General features: G+C 43.3%; 1 protein-coding gene across 1 annotated transcript in view; it reads right to left on the bottom strand.

The window, feature by feature from the left end:
* The window catches only part of Plxnc1 (plexin C1), a 130,679-nt gene that overhangs the window by 57,059 nt on the left and 47,326 nt on the right, over positions 1-26,294 (bottom strand). The window contains exons 6-11 of the mRNA XM_028783039.1: positions 23,613-23,757; positions 19,256-19,343; positions 17,258-17,360; positions 17,047-17,142; positions 4,554-4,693; positions 1,704-1,883 (exon numbers count right to left, since the gene is read on the bottom strand). Of these exons, the coding sequence (XP_028638872.1) occupies positions 1,704-1,883; positions 4,554-4,693; positions 17,047-17,142; positions 17,258-17,360; positions 19,256-19,343; positions 23,613-23,757 (752 nt within the window). The remainder of the gene's footprint in view (positions 1-1,703; positions 1,884-4,553; positions 4,694-17,046; positions 17,143-17,257; positions 17,361-19,255; positions 19,344-23,612; positions 23,758-26,294) is intronic.

Raw genomic sequence — 26,294 nt, forward strand, 5'->3', positions numbered from 1 at the left:
GAGGTTTCAGTGTATGGAGAAGGTACGCAAATCTCACTAAAACCAAACTGAGTGATTTCACCTACTCTCAGTGTGACACCAGATAACATCGAAGTGGTCACCCTGTGTGAAATAAACAGCTGCCTACAGCTCTGGTTATTCTCATGGGTCACCAGACACTGTATGGCCACCTGACAATCTGCCTCAATTTCGAGAAAACTAACTCAAATGTATTCTCCTGATTCCAGTTGGCAGCACCTCCTTCTCTCTCAAGGTTCAAGGACAAGGAGCAGCTGAGACTCCTGTGTCATCACAGTCATGATGACAGGGCAGCCATTTGATGAGGAGGAAGCAGAGCGTTGTGGTGGTGGAAACCACCACATCCTGGGCCCAGTTATCAGGGAGCTAGGTATATCGTTTGAACTGTGGCCATGCCTTGGTTCACCCTCTGCCAAAGGGACAACCCACCATTGGTTTCTCAGGGTTTTTGTAAGGTTTAACCAGGTCAGCAGATATACCATGAGTATGTGGTGAGTGCCACATCCGGGCTACTACTTATACATAGGGCACACTTAATCTCAGAGCAGAGGGTTACATGCAAGAGCCTTGCTTTTGAAATCTCAGTCTTCCCTGTACCACTCCAATGGGCTGCAAAAATTGCAAGGGGAAGCCCTGACCCCCAAATACTCAGAGGAAGGCTGTAGGAAGAGAGATTGGGGGTAGAGGTGGGGAATGGGCAGTGCTATTACACATGCTAGGTAGTATTTTACCACTAAACTACACCTGAGATTAAGGTCATTAAAGAAGTACTGGAAATTCAGGGCATTCACTGAGGTGACTATTCACTGGAGTGAGTGGTATTCTGTAAAAGCTTAGGGCACAGCCTTAGATGGAGGGACAGGGGATGGCTACCTGCAAACACTGCAGAGACCTCAGAAGGGGCTAAACTTCCTCACATCTCAGAGATGTACAACCTGGAGGGACTGCGTTTGTGCTGTCTAAGCTGCCCAGTCTGAACTTTCTATTATCACAGTTTGGTGAACCAAGAGCAAACACAGCTGCTTCCCATGGTCATCTCAAGTAAAAATATAAGAGATGTTTTGTTTCTTTTGTCCTTCCAGTTTGCTTTCCTTTATGGTTTTGTCTGTGGTTTTATCTAGCGAGGTACATGGAAAAGTTAACTTTGTGCCATGTGAGATGGAGAAAATCTCTTTGGGGTTATACTCCAGAACCTAAATGTGAATTTAAATTTGACTAGGGAGAGACCTTCTCCCCCCCCCCCTTGATATATCAAATGCATCTGAAAGAGTTTATTTTGGAATGTCTAACCCTCAAGCAGGACCTTTGAAATGTAGAGGCTACACGCAGGCTCTAATACTTCTCCCGAAGCCTTCAAAGCAGCCCAGTCTAAATGTTAGCAAGTGAGACCTGCGCGTGGGGAGCCTGATGCCATGTGCAAGGAAGGCAGGTGACACAGAGGGCACAGTGACCTGGGTTAAGAACAGTCACTGTGGTTGAACAAAATGTTTGGGCTGTAAGTTTCCTGGTAGCCATGGTGAAATAAAAACAGGCTATGCTCACAGTGCTTATGGTCAGATAAGAAGCATTTTTCTAGGAAATTTGGGTGGAGCTACCAAGGCCAGGTGGATTGGTGGGATGCTCATGATATTATGTTCATGACCTTCACCAGAAGAAGAGAAGTCCTCTGTGGATCCAGACAGTACCTGATCCAGGTGGTGGCAGGAACTATCAGAGAACAGTGTGGGAGAGCAATGTAGGACAGAGCCCCTGCCGACGAGCAGTTCCCACCGTCGAACTGAATGCAAACGTCTTTCATCTCTTTACGGCTTGATGGAAGCGAGAACCTCATATGCGTGTCATTTAGCACGTGGCTAACCCGGATCCTAGAAAGGGGTTAGGAAAGGAACTCTTCCATGACACAGACACTTAGCACAGTTGATTGCTTAAGGTGACAACCCATGAATTTCACTGAGATGGTCAAAAACAATTGCCAGAGGCGGAACAATCAAGGGCCCACCTGTTGGATCTGGCTCTCTCAGACTGGGTTCCTCTTTCTTCTATGCATCTGTACCTCTAATATGCATTCCCCCTTAGAAGTGGAAAATGAGGAAGCAGTTACCTTTGCCCTCAGAGGTCCTAATGGACCAGGGCAAGGAGGGGCATCACACAAAATGAAGGAATTAAGGTTAACATTGGCACTACTCTGTCAGAGATACATTGAAGGATTCATGAAGTATTTGATTCAGAATTTGGTTTTAAGACACTCCAGATACAATGTATGTCTTCTGCCCCTGTCACCTCCATGCGCAACGGAGGGGAAGAAGCAGAAGAAAAAGAGAAAAAGATAAAATAAAATTGGGAGAATGTCCAAAATTTTTAACTTTGTAAAGAGGCTTATTTACATGTATCTTTCTTATGTATGAGCTGTCGTTTCCATAATTAAAATCTTTAAAAAAGAAGAAGAAGAAGAAGAAGAAGAAGAAGAAGAAGAAGAAGAAGAAGAAGAAGAAGAAGAAGAAGAAGAAGCAGCAGCAGCAGTTTTAGTCAAGCACTGGAAAGTATGGCCCCAAATGGACCTAGGAATTCTCTCCTTCAAAGAGAAGGGAGCATGCTTCAGGAACTCTGAAGTCTTAGAATCAAAGGACACAGGGCTGGTGTCCCTCAGGGGCTTCCAGAACAGGGATTGGCTGGGACTGTCCTATGCATTCCTGATGTCCCCCAACAATCAAATCAACTCAAAGCTGCCTGTGGTGTTCCCTCTGTAACTATCAGTGACTCTTACATGTCTATGAGTCTCTAAAGCACACATTCAGATCAAGTTGTATTTGCCACCTGCTCGGCTTAATGATGCTACGGGAAAGGTCTGGTTTTACTACTGAAGGGATATTCTGTGCGTGATTATTAATCCTAGTGCTGTTGCTACACCTTAGGAGAAAGTGAATTTGAAAGGCACTGGAGTCAGTTTGTACGTGCTCTGCCCTAGATGTATATTTTCAAGGCTTCTAAATGGAATCTCTCGGAAGTTCATTCTCAAATCATTAAAACACAAATGTGTTTATACACTTTGGAAAGTGAGGGGTAGGAATATAGATCACTCCGCTATTATGCTTGTCTTTTTTCTCTTAAAAAAAAAAAGATAACCATTCACTTAAAAAGTCTCCATGAACAGGGCTTGGGATCTCACCGTGGGTTCGGGTGCGAGATTAACTATGAATTTATGTCACCTGCTTGTTAACCTGGTTTACCACTCAGAAGTGGTTAGTGGAATGTTACATGCAGGAAGGGTGCTTAGTCATTTAATTTAATAACGGTGGCATCTCAAGATGCATTCAGAATGGAAACGAGAGCATAACGAGCCAGAAACAGGGTAATGCTCCCAAAACGACTTCTTTTGCAATGAGGCTGATTGCCCTTCATTGAGCCCACAGGTGTCTAACGTCACAGATTCCACCACACAAAATGAAAGATGTTTGTGATAAGGTATTTAGGCAGGATAAATGGTGCACATAAGCAACCCAGGTTGCATAGATACAGGCTTTAATGTGTGTTGACTCACTCTGGTATAGAGGAAAGTCAGTGATGGGTACCTTCTCCCATAGAGATCACGGGGTAGCCCAGATTTACAGCCGTAAGGGGAGGTGGGGGTACAGCGATGTGCAGCCAGGAAATTAAAACAGAAAGTTCACTAAATAGGCATGGCAGATTACAGTGCAGTACAAATCTGTTTTGGTAGTTAAAAACCAAAACATCACGCTTCAGCAGATTGTCCTAACTGCATTTCCAGGATGAGAATCAGCTCAGTGTTATGGTTCATGTAGACTGCAACGTATTTTCTTTTAAACTTCAAATTAGCCCAAACTTATGAAAGTCAACAAGCAGAAAACTAAAGTTATCTGTCATGGTGTTATTATTACATAATGCTAGTATTCCCCCCTCCCCCCCAGGAAGGTATAATAGTTCACCTAAGAATATTAGTGAAAAATTGGGTATTTTTTCATTGCTAGAATAAAAAGAAATCACAGGCATCATTGTCTTTAAGTGGTACCTTCACCTGATATTTGTTTGAGGTGGTTTTTTTTTACTATTATTATATGCCCTTGTAATTTAATTATTTGAAATGAAAACCAAGCCAGTCGAGAGAAGAAAGCTACAATGAACAACATTTCTACTTCCATTTTTTTTTCAACTTCAGGTAGCACGCTGAAAATGTGGCTCTGTAAGCTTTCCATCAGGTTCCAAAGTAAACATCTATAATTCTAAGTGAGTTCCTTTCTATAGACACTTGACTCAGCTTTAAAAACCAGTCAAGGGTCCCAGTGGCAGCATCTTGAAATTGGTTTAGACTGAGGATTGGGCAGCGGGGAAGAGTAAGACAAGTTAGACTCTCCCACCTGAACTTCAAATGAATCATTACAGATCTTTTACTTATTATAATTCCGATGTATAAAATACTTAAATATCATTTGACTACAGAGAACTCCAAGACTTACTAACACTGCTTTAGGGTAGGGTTTTAACTTTACCAAAGATTGATTGTTAGTATTTCCACTTACACATCCTTCTCACATGTGCTGGTTCCTCTCAGGATCATGGTGATATTTGACGCTTGGGTGAAGTTTGCCCCAGTAACAATCACATTGCTTTTCCCTAAGGTCGATATTTTTTGTGGCTCAATGGCCTTAATGTAGAAGACCTATTGGAAATAAGAGATTAAAACAGCGGATCAAAGCTACAAAATGGCACCAGTTTTTACACACACACACACACACACACACACACACACACCCCACACACACTCTTGAAATCTGTTGATGTGCCGTGGTTCGAAGAACTCACTAGGAAATTACATTTTGCAAACACAAGCAGACAGCATTTAATGAAATCAATGAATTCGAGGAAGAGGGCTGAAGATTCCTGTCTCTCAACATGTGACAGCATGGGGTCAAACCAATTAGTCTTTGTCTCACAAGACAGTTGAAAATGCAGTTGAAGAGCTCGATATTCCATCTGAGGCATGAGCTGTCACTCGAGTAAAGAAAGAGCCCCCTGCCTTTTCCTCTCCTGAGGCCCGTGATGCTCACGCACAGTGAAGAGAAGGAACGGGGTCACCCCAGTGGAGGCCAGCACTGACTCATTGTTCCGTTAAAACAAATGTCAATACAGATGAATTTAACTCTCTAGAAAGGAGTTCATATATTTTGTCTGTTTCAATATGGAGGGCAGAGTGTCTTAAGAAATCTACCCGTGTTAAACCACTCAGTATGAGAAAGTTAGATGCCTAAACCATTGTGAGCAACTGTACAACCTCTGTAACTCAGTCTCTTGCTTTCTCTGGGCTACCAAACTGAGTCCTGTGGAGTCACGTGATACCTAACTTCCCTATCACTCAGGCCCTTGTCTCCTCGCTCCTCCATTTGCAAGATCTAATCAACTTCCCCTGTAAACCCTGATGGAGGCAGGAATAATCTTCCTTCTATTCTAAAGGTTTATTTTAATTTAGTTGTATGTGTGATCAGCTACTTCAGAGGCCAGAGGAGGGCATTGTCCAGAGTTAAAATGACAGGTTGTTGTGACACATCTGACATTAGTGAGGAGACTTGAACTTGGATCCTCTGCCAGAGCGAGAAGTATTCTTAACCACTGAGCCATCCATCCCTTCAGGCTCCCGTTTTCACTTTGCAAGTCATAAACAACCCAGGTGCCTCATGTGTCTCTCCTCCAAATGCAACCGTCTTCCATTCTGATCATGGTTGTTCTTCTCTAGATCCTCTCCATTCCAAGACTCTGGCCAATAGAGAGCATGACAGGTCTTAGCGTGCGGAAACTCCACAGTCACACTCTCCCCACTTGAACGTGACCTAAAAGTCCAGAGACGCATCATCACTTCACACTGGGTCAAAACGCAAACGTTGGGTTCAGCCTCTTGTAGGATGAAGTCTATCCGGGGGGACACTGAGTCACTGGTCCAGCTCCTGTGATGGTACAGGTGACAGAATGTGGCCTGCTGCTGCAACTGACCGTCCCACTGGCACGATCATCCTCTCACCCTGCTCTCCTGGCAAACCCAGGTGCTATGTGGCAGAGGAGCCATTACTCATTATCGCTGTTGATTGATTTTGCAGATTCTGATAAATCCATCATTAAATGTCATTGCGGTGATGATGTAATGCAGCAGGGAATTGATTCCCGTGACGGACTTTATTTTAATCACCTTAAAAAGGACCGTTAGCCCTGTATTTATTTATTGAGCCACTGAGAGCCTGAAAGGGTCACTTTAATTATTCTGTTATACTTGACTGCATTTTATGAGGGGGTGGGGTGGAATTATCTCCTAGAGTGGTACTTGGGATGGGGGATTAGCGACGACTTGAAGATAAATCCCTTGCAAATGTCAAGTGTGTGTTATAAGAAGGCTTTCTGTTTAGCTTTGGCGGTGACAGCCAAGTGATCAAGTACTCAGTGATCACTCGATCAGTAAGTGCTAGGTGAGGGTTGGCATGGTGTCTGTGTGTGTGTGGAGGGGGTGGGGCAGATTAAGAGCTAGGAATCTACCGTCCCAGGGTCAAATCCTGTCTTCTGTTTTTGGATGTCCTATGGGAAAAAAATGTCAAAAGGAGAATAGAATTTTGAACATATAACATCACATTATTAGATAACATGTCATTATCCAGAAGTACGTGTGTCATTTCTAGCCGCTTTTGCAGCTGCTTACAACAGAGGCTGTGTGTAGCTGACACCACCTAAGACACACACTGCCTGGTTCTTTGTAGTGCAGAAGTGCTCAACCTGTGGGTCACAACTCCGTTGGAGGTCAAAGGACCCTTTCACAGAGATCGCTTCAGACCATCATCGGGAAGCACAGCTATTTACATAACGATTCATAACAGCAGCGAAATTACAGTTATGAGATAGTAATGAAATAATTTTAGGTCACATAAATATGAGGAACATATTTAAGGGCACTGGGAAGGTTGGGAACCACTGTTGTAGAGAAAATCTGTAACCCTGGCTTTATAAGAGAGCACTGTCTTCTTAGAGAAGCAAGATATGCATGTGTTCAAATCTTTTTTAAACTTTGTGTACTCACGCTTTTGAGTATGTTTGCATGTGCGTACATGTTTGTGTGTGTATATGTGTGCACGTGTTGGTGTGTGTGCATATATATATTTGTATTGTATGTGTATATGTTCGTATGTGTATATATATGTTTGTATGTGTATATGTGTGTATGTGTATATATATATGTTTGTATGTGTATATGTGTATGTTTGTGTGTGTGTGTTAAAGGTCAGGAAACTTCCTATGGTGTTACACCTTACACCTTGTTTGCTGCTGCACACACTCCTGGAAACTAAATTGAGGTTCCCTCCTGTCAGATAATTCTAGCGTGTGTCACTTATACATAAGACCAGCCAGTACAGGTTACATTGCTTCCATCTCACCTCAGGAATGCTCGAATTACAGATACATGCTACTCCCCTTGGCTTTTCTTGTGTTTGGCTTTTCCTAGGTTTATAGGTTTAGATCGCCTAACTTATGTGCTCATGTTTCCTGCTCAGCGGTGCTCCCCTGCCCGCTGAGCGGTGCTCCCCAGCCATAACTTTCTGCTATTGTAAACTGTCCATCGCGTGTCCTCCGAAGCCAAGTACTTTTCTCTATGCCTCTTGTACTTAAGCTGTGGTTGTCTGCCACAGCAAAAAGGTGAAGCAGGAGAGCATGTTTTTGAACATGCTACTTCTGTGTTCACAGTATAAGAAAAGAGAGCCTTGTAACTAGTAGAGTTGAGTTTTTGTTTTTTTAAAGGTAGGCCCATTTTGCTCCTTTAATGGCTCTAGAAACACCATCGGAGGCTGATATCCTTTTAACTTCCTATTTCCCCTTGGGGTAGATACAGCCTTGCAAACTCAAAAGGATTTCGTTTGAAAATCTTATTGTTTACAGGAGTTTACATTGGTCATGGAGGACCAAGTCTAGGCCTGGCCTATCTTATGGAAGCAGATGCTTGCATTAGCTCTTTTATTCACTGGAAGAATTTTTCTTAATCTTAGAGTCAGAAGGCTAAAGAGCAGTCTGTGGGATGAGCCAACTGTGAAGATATACAAGAGAAAATATATAAGAAAATGGTTAGTTTTTGGTTTTGGTTTTTTTTTTTTAGATTTCTTTTTTTTTTTTAAGATTTATTTATTTATTTTATTTATGAGTACAGTGTACACTGTCACTGTCTTCGGACACACCAGAATAGGGCATCCAATCTCATTACGGATGGTTGTGAGCCACCATGTGGTTGCTGGGATTTGAACTCAGGACCTCTGGAAGAGCAGTCAGTGCTCTTAACCGCTGAGCCATCTCTTCAGCCCCTTGGTTTTGTTTTTAAGATAGGGCAGCTATGTAGCTGTGCTTCATGGATGCAACAACTCATTAAAAGGTTTTTTCTTTAATATTTGTTGATAAGTTTTTTAAAAATAAAATGAACACAAAGGATCCAAGAACAATCTTTCCCACAATGCTTTTCGCCCTCCATACTTTTTAGATGTTATTTGGTACTTTAATTTAAAGTTAATTTACCACCTGACATGATGTAGCCAACCCCCAAGCTCACCCAAAAAGGATAGCTAAAAACCATAATTGGGCTGGATACAGCCAGGACTTCTCACCCCTACAGCGAGGGTCTTCCTTCTTCCCATAACCAAGGTTTCCATACATCAAGTCTAGACATCACTGACTGTAACCATCCTGGCCCCAACACCTTCTACCAGTTACTCTCAGAAGAGTCGACTTCCTGGGAGTTCCATTACAGACAGAGGTTATGTCTAAGTGATGGTAAATTTTAACTATTTTGTTAAAAACAGTGAACTCAGGCTTCTCATTGGTTTTATTAAGATAGCACATGGGAAGCTAGTTAGGTGGTTTGCAGAATGCCAGCTTATTTTTATTTTTTTCCAAAAACTAAGTCATTATAAGATGTTGGAAAGTATGTAACCAGTAGCAACATTTCTCCTTGAAAATGTCCAAGAGAATCAACTCTGACGACACAAGCAACTTGTACTAGCTGGTCTTCTGTCAACTTGACACAACACTAGAATTATCTGACAGGAGGGACCTTCAATTTAGAAAAATGCCTAAATATGATCCAGCTGTAATGCATTTTCTTAATTAATGATTGATGAGGGAGGGCCCAGCCCATGGTGGGTCGTGCTATCCCTGGGTTGGTGGTTCTGGGGTCTATAAGAAAGCAGGCTGAGCAAGCCAGGAGGAGCAAGCCAGTAAGCAGCACTCCTCTGTGGCCTCTGCATCAGCTCTTGCCTCCAGGTTGTGGAGTGCCCTACTTGAGTTACTGTCTTCACCTTCCTTCGATGATGAACAATATCGAGTGGAAGTGTAAGTCAAATAAGCCCTTTCTTCCTCAACTTGCTTTTGGTCATGGTATTATATTTCAGCAATAGAAAGCCTAACTAAGACTCACCTTATGTGATGCCTGACACCGAGAGAACTCAAATTGACATGACATTTGTGGAGAAGACTATTGGAAAGAGGTCCATTAGGAAGACTCAGTTTATTAAGAACAAACTATACTCTATTAAACTGTTAGGGGGGAAAAATGGAACATAGTGAAGCTCTCTTTAGGTCTGGAACCTGAATCAACACTTGATAAAACATCTCTCAGATTTTCACTCATGAAATTAGTTCAAACAGGACGGGATGAAAAGTCACATGGATTCAAAATCAGCAGGACATCTGAAGTCAAAGGACGGGAGAGAGATGAAAGGTAATACAACTAATTAAACGAAAGTGTCCTGTGGGGCCCCACGGGGGTGAGTATTTGGTTTAGAATTATTTAACATCTTCATTAATGGCAGAGAAGAGGATAGATGTAATATGTTAATCATATGTACAAAGTGAGCGGTGTTGGTGACCAGCAGTAGAGACGGGAAAGTATAAAAGGGAACGTGATATGGAAAGAAAAGAGCAGAATACAATCCCATCAAAGAATAATGGGAGAGTTCAGTGAACACCTCAATGTATTTGAGCTCAGTCCCGGAGGAAATAGCCCTTCATAGGAGGCCCAGTACAGGCAACAGGGGACTTGGGATGTAACAGGGAACTGCCAAAGGTCAGCAAGGCCTCAGGACTTAGGAGGGAAACCTTCAGCGATCCATGCTCTCTTCTGAGAGATTAAGACTTGTTTCTGTGACCTGGGAACTAACTCCAAGATGAGGCTGACACAACCCATGATGGAACTACCAAGACGATCCCCTAACTTACTCTTGGCCATTGAACCTGAATGTAGCCCCTAAAATTAGGCCTGAGTGACCAGCATGCCAAGACCAGAGAACACAGGTCTCAACCCTGCTTCTAACATGCCCTCTCCCAAGACTCAGTTTGAACACTGGATTTTTGTTGATTCACTCTTATTTCTGCCATCCTGGCTTATCTGGGGGATTTTCTGCTCTCCTTGTCTTAAAGAAGATGCCTAGCCTTTCCTGGGGCTCATTCTTTCTCTTAGACCTTACCCCAAGATGCCCCTCTCCCTCTCTATCTTCCATGAGAATCAGCTCCCTTCTGGCTGGGGCACAGATGGGACAGACTGTTACAGTCTAATCCTGAGAAAAGCCTGCATTATCTTTAAGAGTTTCCTCCCTTCCAGAGAGGCTTTTAGCAATGATATTATGTGGTTTAACACTTATTCAGTTTAGGTCATTTAAGGTAGGGTAGCAGTTAAAACTGCAAATTCTTGATCCAGATACCTGGGTTCAAATTTCTTATCTACATTTTGGTTTTGAGGCAAAACTTCTAGGTCTGTAAAATGCGGTACTGTGAAGCTTAGATTAACAGACATTGCGTTCAGGATACAACAAGGGCCCGATAAAGACTCGCTGCTATTCAACTTCATCCACACTGTCACTCTTTCTAGCTTCTTTTCCCGTTATGAGTGTTCAACTCTTTTTATAACAAAGAATCTCACTTCCTCATTCCAAAATACTCTAAGTTTGACAGTGCAAGCTCCATGTGGGTCTATTTTGTGCCTGCCCAACACACAATACTTGCTCAACAAACATCCTCTGAATGAACTCAATGCAGAACAGTGCTAGGCCCATAGAAGCTACTAAAAAACAAAAAGTCCGTGTTAAATTTATGTTTCCTTCTGAAGGCAAGGTTCTTGAAAGGGTCCATTTGGTACTGTCTATGAGAAATTAAAGCACACATTGAAAAGTCATGGAGGAAAGCACAGTCATAGCTCAACATAGTTGGTTTCTGCCCTATAATGATAAACATGTCTGTGAGGAGTTAAGAGTATGACCACAGAGGTTGAGCCCTGTAGTGAATGTCTTTAATCCCAACACTCTGGAGGCAGAAGCAGCTGGGTCTCTAAGTTTGAGCCCAGCCTACTCTACATACTGAGTTCCTAGTCTACAAGTGACAGCCAGAGCTACGTAATGCGACCCTGTCTTGAATAAAATAAAAACAAAACAAATGCCCCCCGAACCAAACCAAACCAACAAAACCAACCAACCAACAAAACAAAAGCCAAAAAAACAAAACCCATGACAAGAAATCATCTACATCAGACCAAGTATCATTACAACCTTCCCTGAGGGCAGAGGGGGAGCAACTGAAGCTTGAGGGTACCAGATAAGAGATGGTTAGGAAATGAAAGGAAAGATGGTCACCCAGTCAAGTGACAGGACCAGCAGTCTCAAGGTTTCAGGAAAGGAGAGATTAAGATGGCCTTAGAGCAGAGAGCTGTCCTCATTCTAGCTCAGATGAGATGTGGGACTTCTCTCCTGGGCTCCTGCTTTTCTTTGGTTCAATTCCTTGACAAATTAGGACTCATGTTTCTGGATCAGGGTATCATTGCTGTGAAGAAAAACCATGACCAAGGCAGCTTTTATAAAGGACAACATTTCATTGGGACTGGCTTACAGTTTTAGAGGCTCAGTCCGTTATCATCATGGCGGGAAGCATGGCAGCATCCAGGCAGACGTGGTGCTGGAAAAGGAGCTGAGAGTTGTACATCTTGATCTAAACTCAAGCAGAAGGAGACTGTCTCTTCTACACTGGTTGGGGCTTGAGCCCTAGAAGCACTCAAAGGCCACCTACACAGTGACACACTTCCTCCAACAAGGCCACACCTACTCCAACAAGGCAGTATCACTTCCCATGGGCCAAGCATATTTAAACCACCATAGTATCCTGGATCAAGTAAGTCTTAGGATCATGAGTATGTGAGGTCAACTGTCCTGGGATTGAACCCCTATGAGCACCACATTCTCAGATGACCAAATCCATACACTAAAATAGATGTAGTGAATAGCTTTTCATTGCCACTGAAGAAGCAAGACAAAAATCCCCTGAAGAGCTGGGGCACACATCCCAGTACACACAGGCTCTGGTATGATCACTCTTCTATGCTGTCATTTGTCCCCTGCTTCTTTTGCCAAGACAAACTGAACTGGGGTTTCCTGGATTTTCTGGCCAAGACCATACTTATTTATGGTGATTGCTTTGTGAAGAATACTCACTCTTCTGTCTATTGAGTCTAGGTGTTTTTTGTCCCTTTAAGGTCAGCTGAAAGGTCATTTCCATCAATCAATCCATCCATCAAAGACTTAACCACATTGATTTCATTTAACCACTAGGCATTGGGCTTAAATATACAAGAAAAACTAAGAACTAAGACTCTGTGCATAACCAGGCTTTGAGTTTTTGTACTTTCAGGTTCTGCTTATACATACATATACATAATGTACACACACATACATATACATGTATATGTATATATACCTTATATTACTATGGGTGTTCTCATGGAAAAGAGTCTTAGGACTGGTGTCCAGAGAGGGAGTTAACTCATTTGTGTATTGCATGCAGTATCCATAGAGTTCAGCATGATATCACATAGCAGATGTTCCATAAATTCCTGTAGGAAGCACAGACTCTACCTCAGCATCTCAGAGCCTGAGCTGGTGCCTGCTCCCTTTCCAGTGTCCAGTACACAGGAAGCATTTGGTGCCGAGGTGATGTGGGCAGATGCATTCAAGAAAAGCTCTTGGTGGCCTCTCTCCCTCAACTGTTGGGTCTACCATGCAAACTTGACTTGAGAACCAACAGTGCAAACCAGAAAGTTTCACGTTCACGTGATAATGAAAGACAGCAGCCTTTCTCAGAGAGAGCACAGGAAACCTTTCCTATGCCAAGCAACATACCCTTCCCTACAACCAAACTTGAGATTCTGTTCTGAGTCACATACATTTAAATACACACATACATGTTTCGGTCTCAGCAAAATGTCTTTCTCCAAATACAGAAGGGCAATCCGTAGAGAAGTGTTGAAGGCCTTTTTTGAGACTTACCTTTCTCTTGTGGTGACGCTACTTCTTTAAACCACAGGATCACAGTTTAGGAGGTACAGGAAGGTACAATACAGGAAGCCAGGGTGCTATGACTATGTCACACTTCTCTTCACGACAGCTACAAAACCACTGCCCAGACTGCTATACAAGAACTTGGCTGAATTTCTATCTAACTGCATCACATGGTACCCCATTAATATGTATAATCTCTGTTTTCATGTATCCATAAAAACAAATTTAATAAAAAACTAATCTCCCAAAGGGTACATCCAGATGATTCTATTTATATAAAATTCTAGAAGCGACAAGACTATAGCAATGGAGAACACATTAGTGGTGTGGGGCTCCAGAGCTGGGGCGGGGAGGCAGTAGATGGAGCTATAAAAGGGCAGCCTGGGGAGGCCTGTGGTAACGAGCATCCTATGCCTTGGCCTTTGACATCATTAGCAGGGCTTGAGATCTTCAGCTATATTTTACAAGGTGGCATTATCAGAGGGCAACAGAGTAAAAGTTTTATGTGTTGTTTTCTTATGAAACAATTAAAAACAAGAAAGAAGTTGGAAGACACACACACTTCCTGGTTCCAGAACATACTAAAAAATAAAAAGTATAAACATAGACTGTGTGGTACTAACATAAAGATGGACACACAAGCAGTGGGACAGGAAGGAACCTTCGGGAATAAAGCCTTGCATACAAGCCTAAGGGGTTTTCAGTGAGGATGTTATAACCAGTGAACCAGGGAGAGTGTGTTCAAGGAATGGTGCTGGAAATCCATATGGAGAATAACCATCTGCAGAATAGCCAGATGCAGAAGGGCAACTGAGCCTCACTTGACTGCATCTACAAAAGTGGACTCCAGTGCTTAAGGTGTATAGAGATGAGTTAAAACTCGAAGAAGAAAATGGAGGTTTGCAAGCTGTCACAGCACTAGTTTTGGCAGTCATGTCTTGGGCCTGACCCCCACAGCACAAGAAACAAAAGAGAAAATAGGCAAATTGGACTTCATTGAAATTAAATGTATCAAAGACCATGACCAGTCAAGGGATATAACTTAATGTAGAATGCTTCTCTAGTGTATGTGAGGCTGTGGGTTTGAGATCTAGCAACACACATATACACACACACAGACACATGCACACACGCATACACACATGCACACACACATATACATATATACAAACACACATATACATATATACAAACACACATATACATACACATACTTACACAAACATACTTACACACACATACACATATGCACACATATACACAAATACACATATGCATACACACATATTCACATACACACATATACACACACATACACACATACACATACATACACACACATATACACACAAACACACATAAACACACACATACTTACACATATATACATATGCATATACACACACATATATACATACACATATGGATATACACATATACACACAAACACATATGCACACACACACAAACACATAGACACACGCATACACACATAGGCACACACACACACACTCAACAGAGTTGAAAGGTAACCTACAGAATGGGAGAGAAATACTTTCAAATGCTCTATCTGATACAGGGCTATAACCTAGAATATACTTCTTGTGCCCAATGGAAGAAAACAAGTTAACCAATCAAAACCATGGGAAAGAAGTTTAACAGACGACATCAGCTGACCAGCAAGCAAAGAAAAGGTGTCACAAAGCACACGGAGGGGGGGGGGGACAGCCAAAGTCAGGTCTGGCTGCAGCTCACATTTGTGACTACAGTAACGATCAAACAAAACAAAACAAAACAAAACAAAACAAAACAAAACAAAACAGGAACATGTTCGTGAGGATGCGAGTGACAGAAACCCTTGAGTCCTATCAGTAGAACCCGCGGCTAGACAGAGTACCATGGAAGACAGGATGGCGGTGCTTAACAAGAAGAATTACAATGTGATCCAGGAGTCTTAACTCTGCGGTGTTGATCAAAAGAAATAAACAGGGTGACTCTAAGAGGCAGTAATACGTCAGTGCTTTTAACTGTACGTGTCCTAATATCTAAATGGTGAAAGCAAACCAAGAGCCCGTGGTTGGAGAAATGTATAAAATGTGTTATATACATATGCTGGAATATTATTCAGCCTTCAAAAGGAAAGAAGGTCTAATCCGTGCCACAATACAGTGAGCCTGGAGGGCACAATGATAAGTGAAGTAAGCCTGTCACAAGAGGCAAACCCCTCACACGAGGTTATGTCTTAACAACAGAAGATGGAATAGGGATTTACAGGCGCCTGAGGCGGGGCGTGGGTGGGGCTGGGGTGGGGCGGGGCGGGGGAGGAGTTACTGAATGAGTATTGAGTTTCAGTTTGGCAAGATGTAAAGTATTGCAGTGACTGTCTGTACACGCAGTGCGAAGGAATACTTACATTACGGATGTGCACACTAAAAATAGTGAAGATGGTAAATCTCGTGGTCCCTGCAGTTTACCAAAACTGAAAACCACCGCCACCAAGCTTAATTAAAAAAAAAAAAAAGTTTCTCTCTTCTCCATCCAAGCTCCTGTCACTGTGTCTTAGTTTTGACGAACCACCGAGACCAGAGAAGCAGCCCATCACTTAATTAAGCCTCAGAGATGCAAAGGCTGGAGATATTGGCACACCGAGGTTCACTAATGCTTTAATTAACTTCATAATCCATTTGGGTTCACAGGCCCTCAGCCTGTTACTTAATTCACCTAAAGTTACTCTCCACTTTTCAGTAATGATTAAACACGTGCTCCTTATGGGTATTGACACTTGACCTTCAGGAGCTGCAAATGGCTAAGTCAGAGCCTCAGACTGGTCACGGAATAGAAAGCTGGGCCCTTTGAACTTCTTCCAGTGCTGATCTTAATTTGTCTGCTTCTGACAGAGTCGAAAGAGAATGAGGGAGGGAATCTGTCCACTCAGTGTGTGTATGTGTGTCACCACACGTAAACACTTAATGAACTTCTGGCAACTGAAGCGAGCCAGCACGGAACTAAACAGAGTCACTTGTGCCCCGCTTGGAAATATTCACATGGTCTCAGCCCTTCTTTCTGTTCATGACTGATATCTAGACTGTGGTGATTAACTATCACTATGAAGAAAAAGCAAGAGGATTTTCTGGGAAATTTTCATGGGAAAAAAGTCACCATGTTTGAAACAAGGGAGGGAGTGGTACGTCCTGCAACCTCTCTATCTTGGCATTATTAATGGTGGGTTTGATCAACTCTATAAATTGAATTTAAAAATAAGCAAGGCCAGTTTGCGGATTCTGCATAGACCCCTCCCCACACACATAGTGCCCGTCATTAGTGAAGTCATAGTATCCGGTTTGAACGGAGGTCACCTCAGCTGCATGCCACACTTTCCCCAGTGAGCCACAAAGTCACCTTCACAATTCCACTTCTACTGGAAGGCGTCATTTTTCACAATTACAGAGTTTTAATTTCTCTCACACGAATGTGAAGCCTTTGATGTATTGAGCCAATTATGTGAAACTTGGTTAAAAATGAACCAAAAAAAAAAAAAAAAAGCATATGTGGGAGAGGGGGGAACCGGGGTTATAAGTAAGATGGGGAATTTTACAACAGAAACCCAAAGTAGTAAGAGTTGTTGTTGTCATCAAAAGGGGAATTTTGTCTTTCCATTATCAACACAAAAGTTGAGTCTGACCTGCAAAGCCCCTTCGGTTCTGTTTCTCTTGTTCTCCTTGACTCTTCCTCCTCCTGAGTCCTTAGGCGGTTTCTCCACAGCAAGGTGACAGAGCTCCTGCATTGGAGAAGATCCCTTCAGCATCAGAGGAGACACACAGGAAGGGGCGGGCCTGTGTGCACACAGGCACTTGTTTCTGACAGACCTCATACTCCTTCGAAGGCCACTTTACCTGATTCCTCTCGTAATCTGATGGTTCACAGGGGGTGAAGGGGTGGATGCATTTTTTGTCCCGTTTACACCAAGCACAGCCCGTTTCGATACATGCTGGGCATCTGGCAAAATGGAAAACCAACTTAGTCTCTATATTTTTAGGGAATTATTCATATTCTAGAAATTACCCTCCATGGCGCTACAGGTTAAGAACATCCAGGAATGATACAACTATTAATAATCAAGTCTTTGACTAGCCTAGGATTGACAAAGAGAGAAAGGATGGTCCTTTGAGGCTGGGGAAGAGAGTAAGGCTTTATGCGCTTCTCTGGGAAGCCCTGTAAGTTGATGGATTGTCATCACACTTACAGAGGTGTTGCCATGGAGACCTGAAGCTGGGGTCACCCGCTGGTCTGTGATAACAGGAACCCACTGAATCTGATTCTGAACCTGGTTGCTATTTGTCCACCCTCAGGTAAGCCTCTGTAAAGAGGGATCTTTCTCTCCCGGCTGCCACTCAGTGGATCAGCAAAGCCCTCACTCCCTGGAGCAGCTGTGCTGCCAACAACAGGGTGTGAGACACAAAGGATTCCCTGGCAGGCAGAGAGGATGGGGCACCGCTGCTTGCTTTACAACCAAAGGAAGAGTTGGGCCTGCTAATTAAATGAGGCATTGTGTGTGGGTAACTGGAGGGCTTGAGCATGCCCTCCACGCATAAAGAATGACCAGAGATCAGGATGAGACAGTATTAATAGAAGACAGAGCTGTCCAAGGGACGCCTCAAGAAAACTTAGCAGGAGCTAATGAGGAAACCATACACCTGGCCTGGAATTCATATATATTCCAGAGATCCTAACCTATAGAAAGTACTTTCTGGAGGGTAGAAAACAGATTACATTTCAGGGAGGGAGCCTCTCCCCCCAAGTAGCTCCCTGAAAAGGTACTCTCCAGGCTGGTGGATCTGGCTCTGAAGTCTGGCTTGTATTTACCTAGCAGTGGGACCCCAGGGTATGTCATTTCCTTCTACCTGGGCCCTATAGCAGGGGATGTACAGAGAGACATCTCTAAACTTTCCTTGCACCCTTAAGTTCTATCTCATTCTCTCTTCCTTCATCCTGTTTGCCGCATTGGAGGCTTCCAATATCAAGAGCTCTATTTTTCCTTCCTAAATTCATTCTGCTTTTTAGACATTGCTGACTCCCCGTTTGTGTGACTCTCCACTTGTGCGACCTTCCAATGCACCTCTTTGGGAAAGATAACCTAACACAGCCAGACTTCACTTTTCCTACAGTGATTTCTGGTCCAGTCTAGAAGCTGCTCTTGTGGGTTGTTGTCCAATCACACCCCAGAATGAATAACACACCTCTGGTAATACAGCCCATATGTGTCCTCTGTCCCAACTTCAGAGGATGGGCCTCTGAAAAGACTATTTTCTCTGTCTTCTCTCTGCTTTAGGAGACAAGAGGGAGCTGTAGCCCAAATTCAAAGGGTTCACAGCTGAATGGGGCCAATAGTAATAAATGGAAGGCATACGACTAGGATCACTAAGTGGTAGACTTGCTTAGCATGCTCAAGGCCCCCAAGTCCGACTCCCAAACACCACAGAAAGAAAGCAAAATGAATATGCCATTTTGGTGAAGGAGACTTCAACTTCTCCTCATGAGCAGGTCTTATTGCTCTGGCCAAACTACCAAAGCCATTTGCATTATGGGAGAGTTTAGTGGTGTTCCTTACTGACCCTGCTTCCTTCAGGGATCCTCCAAGTCTGGGAAACACCTTTCCCTGTTGATAGGGACACCTAGCGCATGCTCTCCTCAGCTGCTCCAGTTTTCTTGTTAGGGCTTGAATGAGCGAGCACGGTTTATTACCTCCGTGACTCTCCTAGCTCCCGTTAGACCATGCTCCAAAAGGCACTTTGGAAAGTTTTAGTCCACAGAAGAGTTCTTTAGGAAATTGAGGAGCCAAACAAATAAATTTAAAAGCAATGAGGACATTTAAAAGTCAAAGCCAATCTTACTCTTTTAATGACGCACAGTTGGTGAAGTTGAATCTTTCTGATAAGTTCCAAGATGGAAAGGAGAAGGTCGCATTGACAACTAAGACATCTGGAGAGAAAGAAATGGGGGGGAGGGAGTCATTCATGGTGGATTCCAGCCATAGTCAAGCATAGCTGTAGATGCAAAAGAAAGAAAGAAATATTCTTGCCTTTTCTACATAGAGGGCACGGGTGTGCCAGCTGTTCACCAACATTTCAATCAGTGTGTGGCTCCTTCCCCATGGGCCATTCATGTCAGGCAGCCACAGTGCACAGCATAAACCTCCAAACAGACTGAGCCTGATGCTAGCTCCAAGGCTCCCACAGATAATCACCAGGAAAAGCCATTTTACAGCCCATTTACATCCCATGCTCTCACTGGGATCACTACCTCAGCTTGTAATTGGCCAAGGCATGAGAATAAAACAAGTCACCGAGCAAGAAGTGCCTAGAATATGAATACCAGCACGGCAGAAAAGAAATCCCACACCTTCTGAAAAGTCCGCACTCTGTAAATATTTACCTAAGAAACCCTGAATGAGGTACCCTGGGGTGAGACCCAATGATCTCCTTGGAGTCAGCTGCTGTTAAATGAAGGTTGTTAGTTGGAAAACTCCGAAAGAATAAAATGGGGGTAAAACCTATGCTAAGTCAGCAGCAGAGAAACGCTGCTTTTGGTGTCTCCTTAAACCTCAATGCTGGATCTGAGGCAGTGGTACTCAAACCCAGCTGTTGATCAGAATCACAAAATCTCTAGAGAAATATTGATACCAGAGCTGTAGTCCAAGCCATGATGACTCAGCAGACCTGAGATTGGTCTCAGAATCTGTATATTGTAATGTCCCTCCCAGAATAATGAACGCATAGACCATCCTTGGGTACCATGGTCCACGGCAACACCATTCTGGTCCTATTATGTCTAAGCAAGGACCAGCACTAATACAGAAGAAAGAATAGCTTCTTACTTGTAGGAATCCATGAGGCTTGTTAAATGGAAGTCTTGACATTGTGAGAAGTTGGCCTGACTTTGCAGACATCCCTAAATTCCTTCCTGAAACTCTGTTAGTGTGCTGGCTCACAAACTCTAAGGATCCTTGTGTGGAGATGCTTCTCTCCAGCACAAGGACTTCCTCTGGTGGCTAGCATTCCACACAACATTCTGCTCACGTGAGGAGACTTATGTGAAATGATAATCTTTTGTTCTAAAGACAAGGAGGTCTGGAGGGCTGACATGACCTCTCAGCAGGAGCATCTGAACAGACACTTGATGCATGTTAGTGAAAATGAACACATGGCCATTTAGCACTGAGGGACTCCCAGGGAAAATACATTTCCATAGAATTGACAAGTGCCCAGGGAGGGTGCCAAAGAAGTCAGACTTTATTGAGCACCAACCACCGTGCAGAACACATTGGAAATTTCACAGGGAAATGAATATTCACGACCTCTCCCCTCTGGAAGCACTTACAGTTCTAGAAGAGGTAAAAGAGGTGAAGAAGACACAGAAGTCAAGAGAATACCATATGAGTGGTTTGAACTCCATGTAGAATTTAGGTGCAAGATTGGGGTGCCTATGGAGAACCAAAGGTGTGGCAGAAAGACTAGCAAGAGTGTATGGGAGAGGTCACCTTTCTCTACTGTTTCAAAGTATATGGAAAACAAGGCTGTAGAGGTAAGGCCAGTCAAAATAGGCCAGGAATGTAGACGTGATGGATCTAGAAATATATATAAAATATCATATCATATATACATTTCTAACACCCAGGAGGCTGAAGCAGGGGGATTTGCTACATAGTGAGACACTGTCTCAACACATACACACAGAGGGAGGGGGAGGGAGGGACAGAGAGAGGGAGGAGGAGAGGAAGAGAGAGACAGAGACAGTGAGAGAGAGAGAGGAAGGGAGAGAGGGAGGGAGGAGGGAGGCAAGAAGGGAGGAAGGGGGAGAGGGAGAGACAGTGAGGGGGAAGGGAGAGGGAGGGAGGGAGGAGGAGAGGGAGGGAGAGAGAAGGAGTTTTATCAATTGCTTTAGACAGCTGAGCACAAAGAGTGGACAACTGAACTTGCTGCATTCAGCCAAGGGAAGGGATGGGGGCATCGTTGGAGGTTCTAATGCCATCAGTTAGCTTTCTTAGTCAGTCTTGAATACTTCAGAGTCATATTTTCAGAAGACGTGAGCAAGGTCTTCATCTTTAAGGACCCAAGTTAACAGGAAGTGCATTTTAAAGACAATACAGAAGGTGACAAGGTAGAAGACTGACGCACTTTAGAAGTATCCAGATCCAATGATTGCAAGGGGCATCTGTAGCTCATGACTCTGGCTTTTGTGCATCCAGTTCCTTCTTGAGGGAAGAAGGCTCAACTGGGTGCTCTAGGCTCGCTGTTTGGTATGCACTCAAAGTTTTTATTTGGGAATTCAATACTCAATTTGATGATATTATGAGGTGGAGCCTTTGGGAAGTAGTTACATCATGAGGACTTCCTCCTCGTGATGGGATTGGTGTCCTTATAAAGGAGGGTTGGGCATCATCTCTGAAGTAGAGAGAGAGTCTTCACCGTACACTGAATCGTCCGATGCCCTCATCTAGGACCTCCTGCTTCTGTAACTATAAGCAGTAAGTTTCTATCCATCTATACATCAGCCAATATTAACTCAGCTGCTCACAAGCAACGTGAACGGCTCCAGTGTGGCCACACCACACATTCTAGGAGGCGTCCACCATCACCTTAACTCTCCTAAGGCTTTTCCATCTTAGCACACTCATGCACCCTCTTTTGAGCCTCCTGAACACCCCTAGACCGCTTCACATCCATTCTCCTCTAGTTCCAGCCCTCACACTCTCTCTTCTGGACCACTTCCGTGGCTTTTTCTATTAGCTGCTCTGTAGGAACCACGTATTTCAGTTCTTTTCCCTTTCCCCTTCTCCATTCATTGCCATCTATCTGGCCCATCCACTCCCTAAAAATTTACTGATCATAAATGAACACACTACACTGGGCTAGACACAATTCTATGCACAGCAACAAACTTGTCAAGGTCCCTGTCCCATGAGGCTTACCTTCTATTCCAGGGAAAGATAGTCACAATCATGTCTTCCTGCTAATGAATCTGACTATGCTAATTGTAGCTGAGGCCTCCTGGGATGGAGATCACGTTTCACATGGTCTTCTGTTGTCCCCGAGCTCCCCTAGTGTCCAGTCCCCCCTGTCCCTACCCCGCATGCCTTACTCATAGAGGGCCATTTTTAGTTCCCCAGTCTAAGCCCCTTTCTCTTTTGCCTAGTGCACAAGCTGATCACTGGTTACATAAGTTTCTCCCTCTTCTCCAGCTTATCTCTGCTTATACCTCATTCTTGTAAGACAGATGTCACTTACCCAGAAAGAGATCCTTGCCCACCCCAGGTGTGGTAGTTTGAATGAATATGGCCCCATAGGCTCATAAAGATGACACTATTGAGAAGTGTGGCCTTGTTGGAGTAGGTGTGGCTTTGTTGGAGAAAGTAGGTCCCTGGGTGGGCTATGAGGTCTCTTAAACTCTAGCCTGGCCTAATGTGACTCACTGTCTCTTCCTGCTGCCTGTGGATCCAGAGATAGAACTCTCGGCTCCTCCAGCACCATGTCTGCCTGCATGCTGCCATGCTTCCCACCATTACAATAACAGTCTAAACTGTTATTGTAATGAAATGTTTTCATTACAGCCCCAATGAAATGTTTTCCTTATAAGAGTTGTCATGGTCATGGTGTCTCTTCACAGCAATAAAACCCTAACTAAGACATAAGGGTGCCTTTATGTTTATAGGTACCCAATCATGCCACATTATAACCCTACATTTACACACTACATTGCACACCAACATGTATACTCTATAGTGTAGCCATAATAGGTTATAAGGATTCTGAAGCAAAGGTCAGCTCAATCTGTTTCCACCTTCATATTCCGGGAACCTAGCACAATACTTTGTACCCAGATGTTCATACTTCCTGTATGAATGAATGAATGAATGAATGAATGAATACATGAATGAACTTAGAATGTTTTCTTATCTAAGACACAACTGCTTTTCTGAATTCTGAATCATCTCACCCATCTGGAAAGAATCAACCCAAAGGTTTCTTGCTTTCCCAAGCTCTCCTAGCCAACATCTCCTCCCCTCTCTCTCCTGTCATATGGAAGAGTGAGGTACTGGAGTCGACTCAGGAGATGGGGCAGTAGCAAAGACTCAGGTGGGAACCAGAGGTAAAGAGACAGGAAGGGAACTATCCCAATCCCCAGTAACTGAACTCAGAAGAGGCTCTTGCTTCATGTCTTAGTAACAATTGCCCAGAGGAATCCACATACTGTAGCTGGGTCTGCTGGGGATGTTGCAGGCACAGGTCCGGTTCAGCTGGCTCCTCCCCTGGCAGAGCAGCTTGCCTGTGTCTGCGTTCTTCACCACGCACTCTGAGTGTCTTGCAGAGACGCTTCCCACAATGGTCACTGTGGTCTGTGCAGAGGGGAAGACACATATCATGTGGTTGGTTTATATCATTGCTATCCCTCCTAAAGCCATATGGGAAGTCACCTTTAGACCTGTGTGGTACTTTGAATGAAAATGGCCCCATAGGCTCATAGGGACTGGTACTCTTAGGAGGTGTGGCCTTGTTGGAAGGAGTGCTTTACTAGGGGGTTGGCTTTGAGGTCTCAGAAGCTCACACCAGGTAGTTCATGGTCTCTTTCTGCTCATTATCATGATGATAGTGGACTAAACCTCTGTAAACTGGAAGTCAGCCCTAATTAACTGCTTTTCGTCTAAGAGTTGTCATGGTCATGGTGTCTCTTCACAGCAATGGAAACCCTAACTAAGACAACCTGCCTCGGGAAGGAGAATTTCCCTAGGCAGCTGGTGTAAAAACAGAGATGGTTTTAGTGGCTATTTGATTTGTTCTTCTGTGAATTATGCATTCCAACTTTTTAACCACATTTCTGCTGTGCTTTTTTCTTATCAATTTTGAAGAGTTCTCTGCGCCATGTAGATATTAATCCTTATCTGTCATATTTCTGACACATACCTTCTCATAATGTACTGTCTGTTTGTCCTTTTGTTTGTGTGATTTCGTAGCTTTATATGGCATCTCTTTATGTAATCAGATATACGTATATGGGTTCTTGTTTTGACTATTAAATGCATCCTAAACTCTAGCTTACAGACAAGGATTAAATAGTTCCATCATCCTTACTGTTTTGTTTTTTAAACTTACATTTTTAAACCCATCTGGAATTTATATGTATATATATGTAATGGAATAAAAGTCCAATTTTATTTTTATCCAGATGGCTAATTAGCTGTATCATCACCATCTCGTAAACAACAAAAGCCTCTCCTTTTCCCATTGAACCAAGATATCACTTTCACTTCAGAAAACATTTTAGATTTATGTATTTTATTTGTATGAATGTATTTCCTGCACATATGTATATGCTGGTATCCTGGAGGTCAGATGGCAGCATCCCCTGGAACTGGAGCTATAAATGGTTATGAGCTGCCAAGTGCATGCTGGGAACCAAACCAGGATCCCCTGTAAGAGCAACGAGCACTCTTAACTTCTGAGCCATCTCTCCATCCCTCAAGATATCTGTCTTAGTTAGGGTTTTCTGTAAAGAGACACTGTGACCATGGTTACTCTTATAAAGGAAAACATTTAACTGGGGGCTGGCTTACAGTTCGGAGGTTTAGTCCATTATTGTCATAGCGAGAAGCATGAACGCATGGAGGCAGACATGTGCTGGAGAAGGAGCTGAGAGTTCTTCTTCTTGATGCACAGGCCGCAGCAGGAGACTGTCTGCCACCCTGGCATAACTTGAGCATATGTATCACCTCAAAGCCCGCCTCCACAGTGACAAACTTCCTCCAACAAGGCCACACCCCTATGGCCAAGCATTCAAACACAGAAGTCTACGGGGACCATTCCTATTCAAACCACCACAATGTCCTTTTTGCAATGTATGGTAATATATTTGGAATCTACTTCTATTCCACAGTTACTAAGTTTTCACTGCCTTAAATATCTAATAAGGCAAACGTCCCCTTATTTATCTTTATTTTCATAGGAATTCCTAGACATGGTTCATCTTTTTGAGATTCACAATTATCCAAAAGATGTTGAGGTGATGTATCTAACTGAAACAGCAGAAGCATACAGTCATTTTAGTGAAACATATGTCTCTACACTATTAAGCGTTCCCATCCAAACACGGGATTTTATTTTCATGTGCGTGACTCTAATCCATGGTTTATTTAAGAGACTGTTCCTTGATCTTCCGGGTGTCAAGGTACCCTCACCATCTCTTTATTACTTCCTATGAATGCTATTAAATAATAGTTCAGTCTATTTTTAAGATTAGCTATGGTTTACTGTGTGGTCAAATCCCTGGTGAGATTTACATGAAGAGGGTTTTCTGAGTGCCTGTGCATGTGCAGAGGTATAGTGTGTATGTAGGAGGAAGAAAAAGAAAGTCTTGAAATTTCAAACTCCTAAAGCAGATTTCCCCACAAGAACTATCTAAAGAACCAAGGCAGCTAGTTCTCCCATTGAGAAGGAAGTTAAAGGGTTAAATGCTAGCAGCTCAATTGACCTCAGGCATGGGAGGGTCTAGGTGGGTTAAGAGTGGGGGGAGAGAGAGAGAGAGAGAGAGAGAGAGAGAGAGAGAGAGAGAGAGAGAGAGAGAGAGAAACTATATGGGCCTCAAGGTATTAGGTATGCATAGCTGTACACGAGCACATACACATATATACAAATAAGTAGGCAAATGTTAATTAATTAATTAATTAATTTTAAAAGAATACTGCCAATCATCCTAGTAGGACAATGACTTTAGGATGGCTACATGGAGGTCAACAGTGACCTTGGCAAGAACAGGGGCAGTCAGGTGGGGTTAACCTGGAAATAGAAGTTTATTGTTTCAGGTACAGTAGGAAGAGCTCAGAGTCAGGAAGCAAAGGTTGTGTGTGTGTGTGTGTGTGTGTGTGTGTGTGTGTGTGTG

Source organism: Grammomys surdaster, unplaced genomic scaffold (genome assembly GCF_004785775.1).
Source record: "Grammomys surdaster isolate TR1022 unplaced genomic scaffold, NIH_TR_1.0 958, whole genome shotgun sequence".
Lineage (NCBI taxonomy): Eukaryota > Metazoa > Chordata > Mammalia > Rodentia > Muridae > Grammomys > Grammomys surdaster.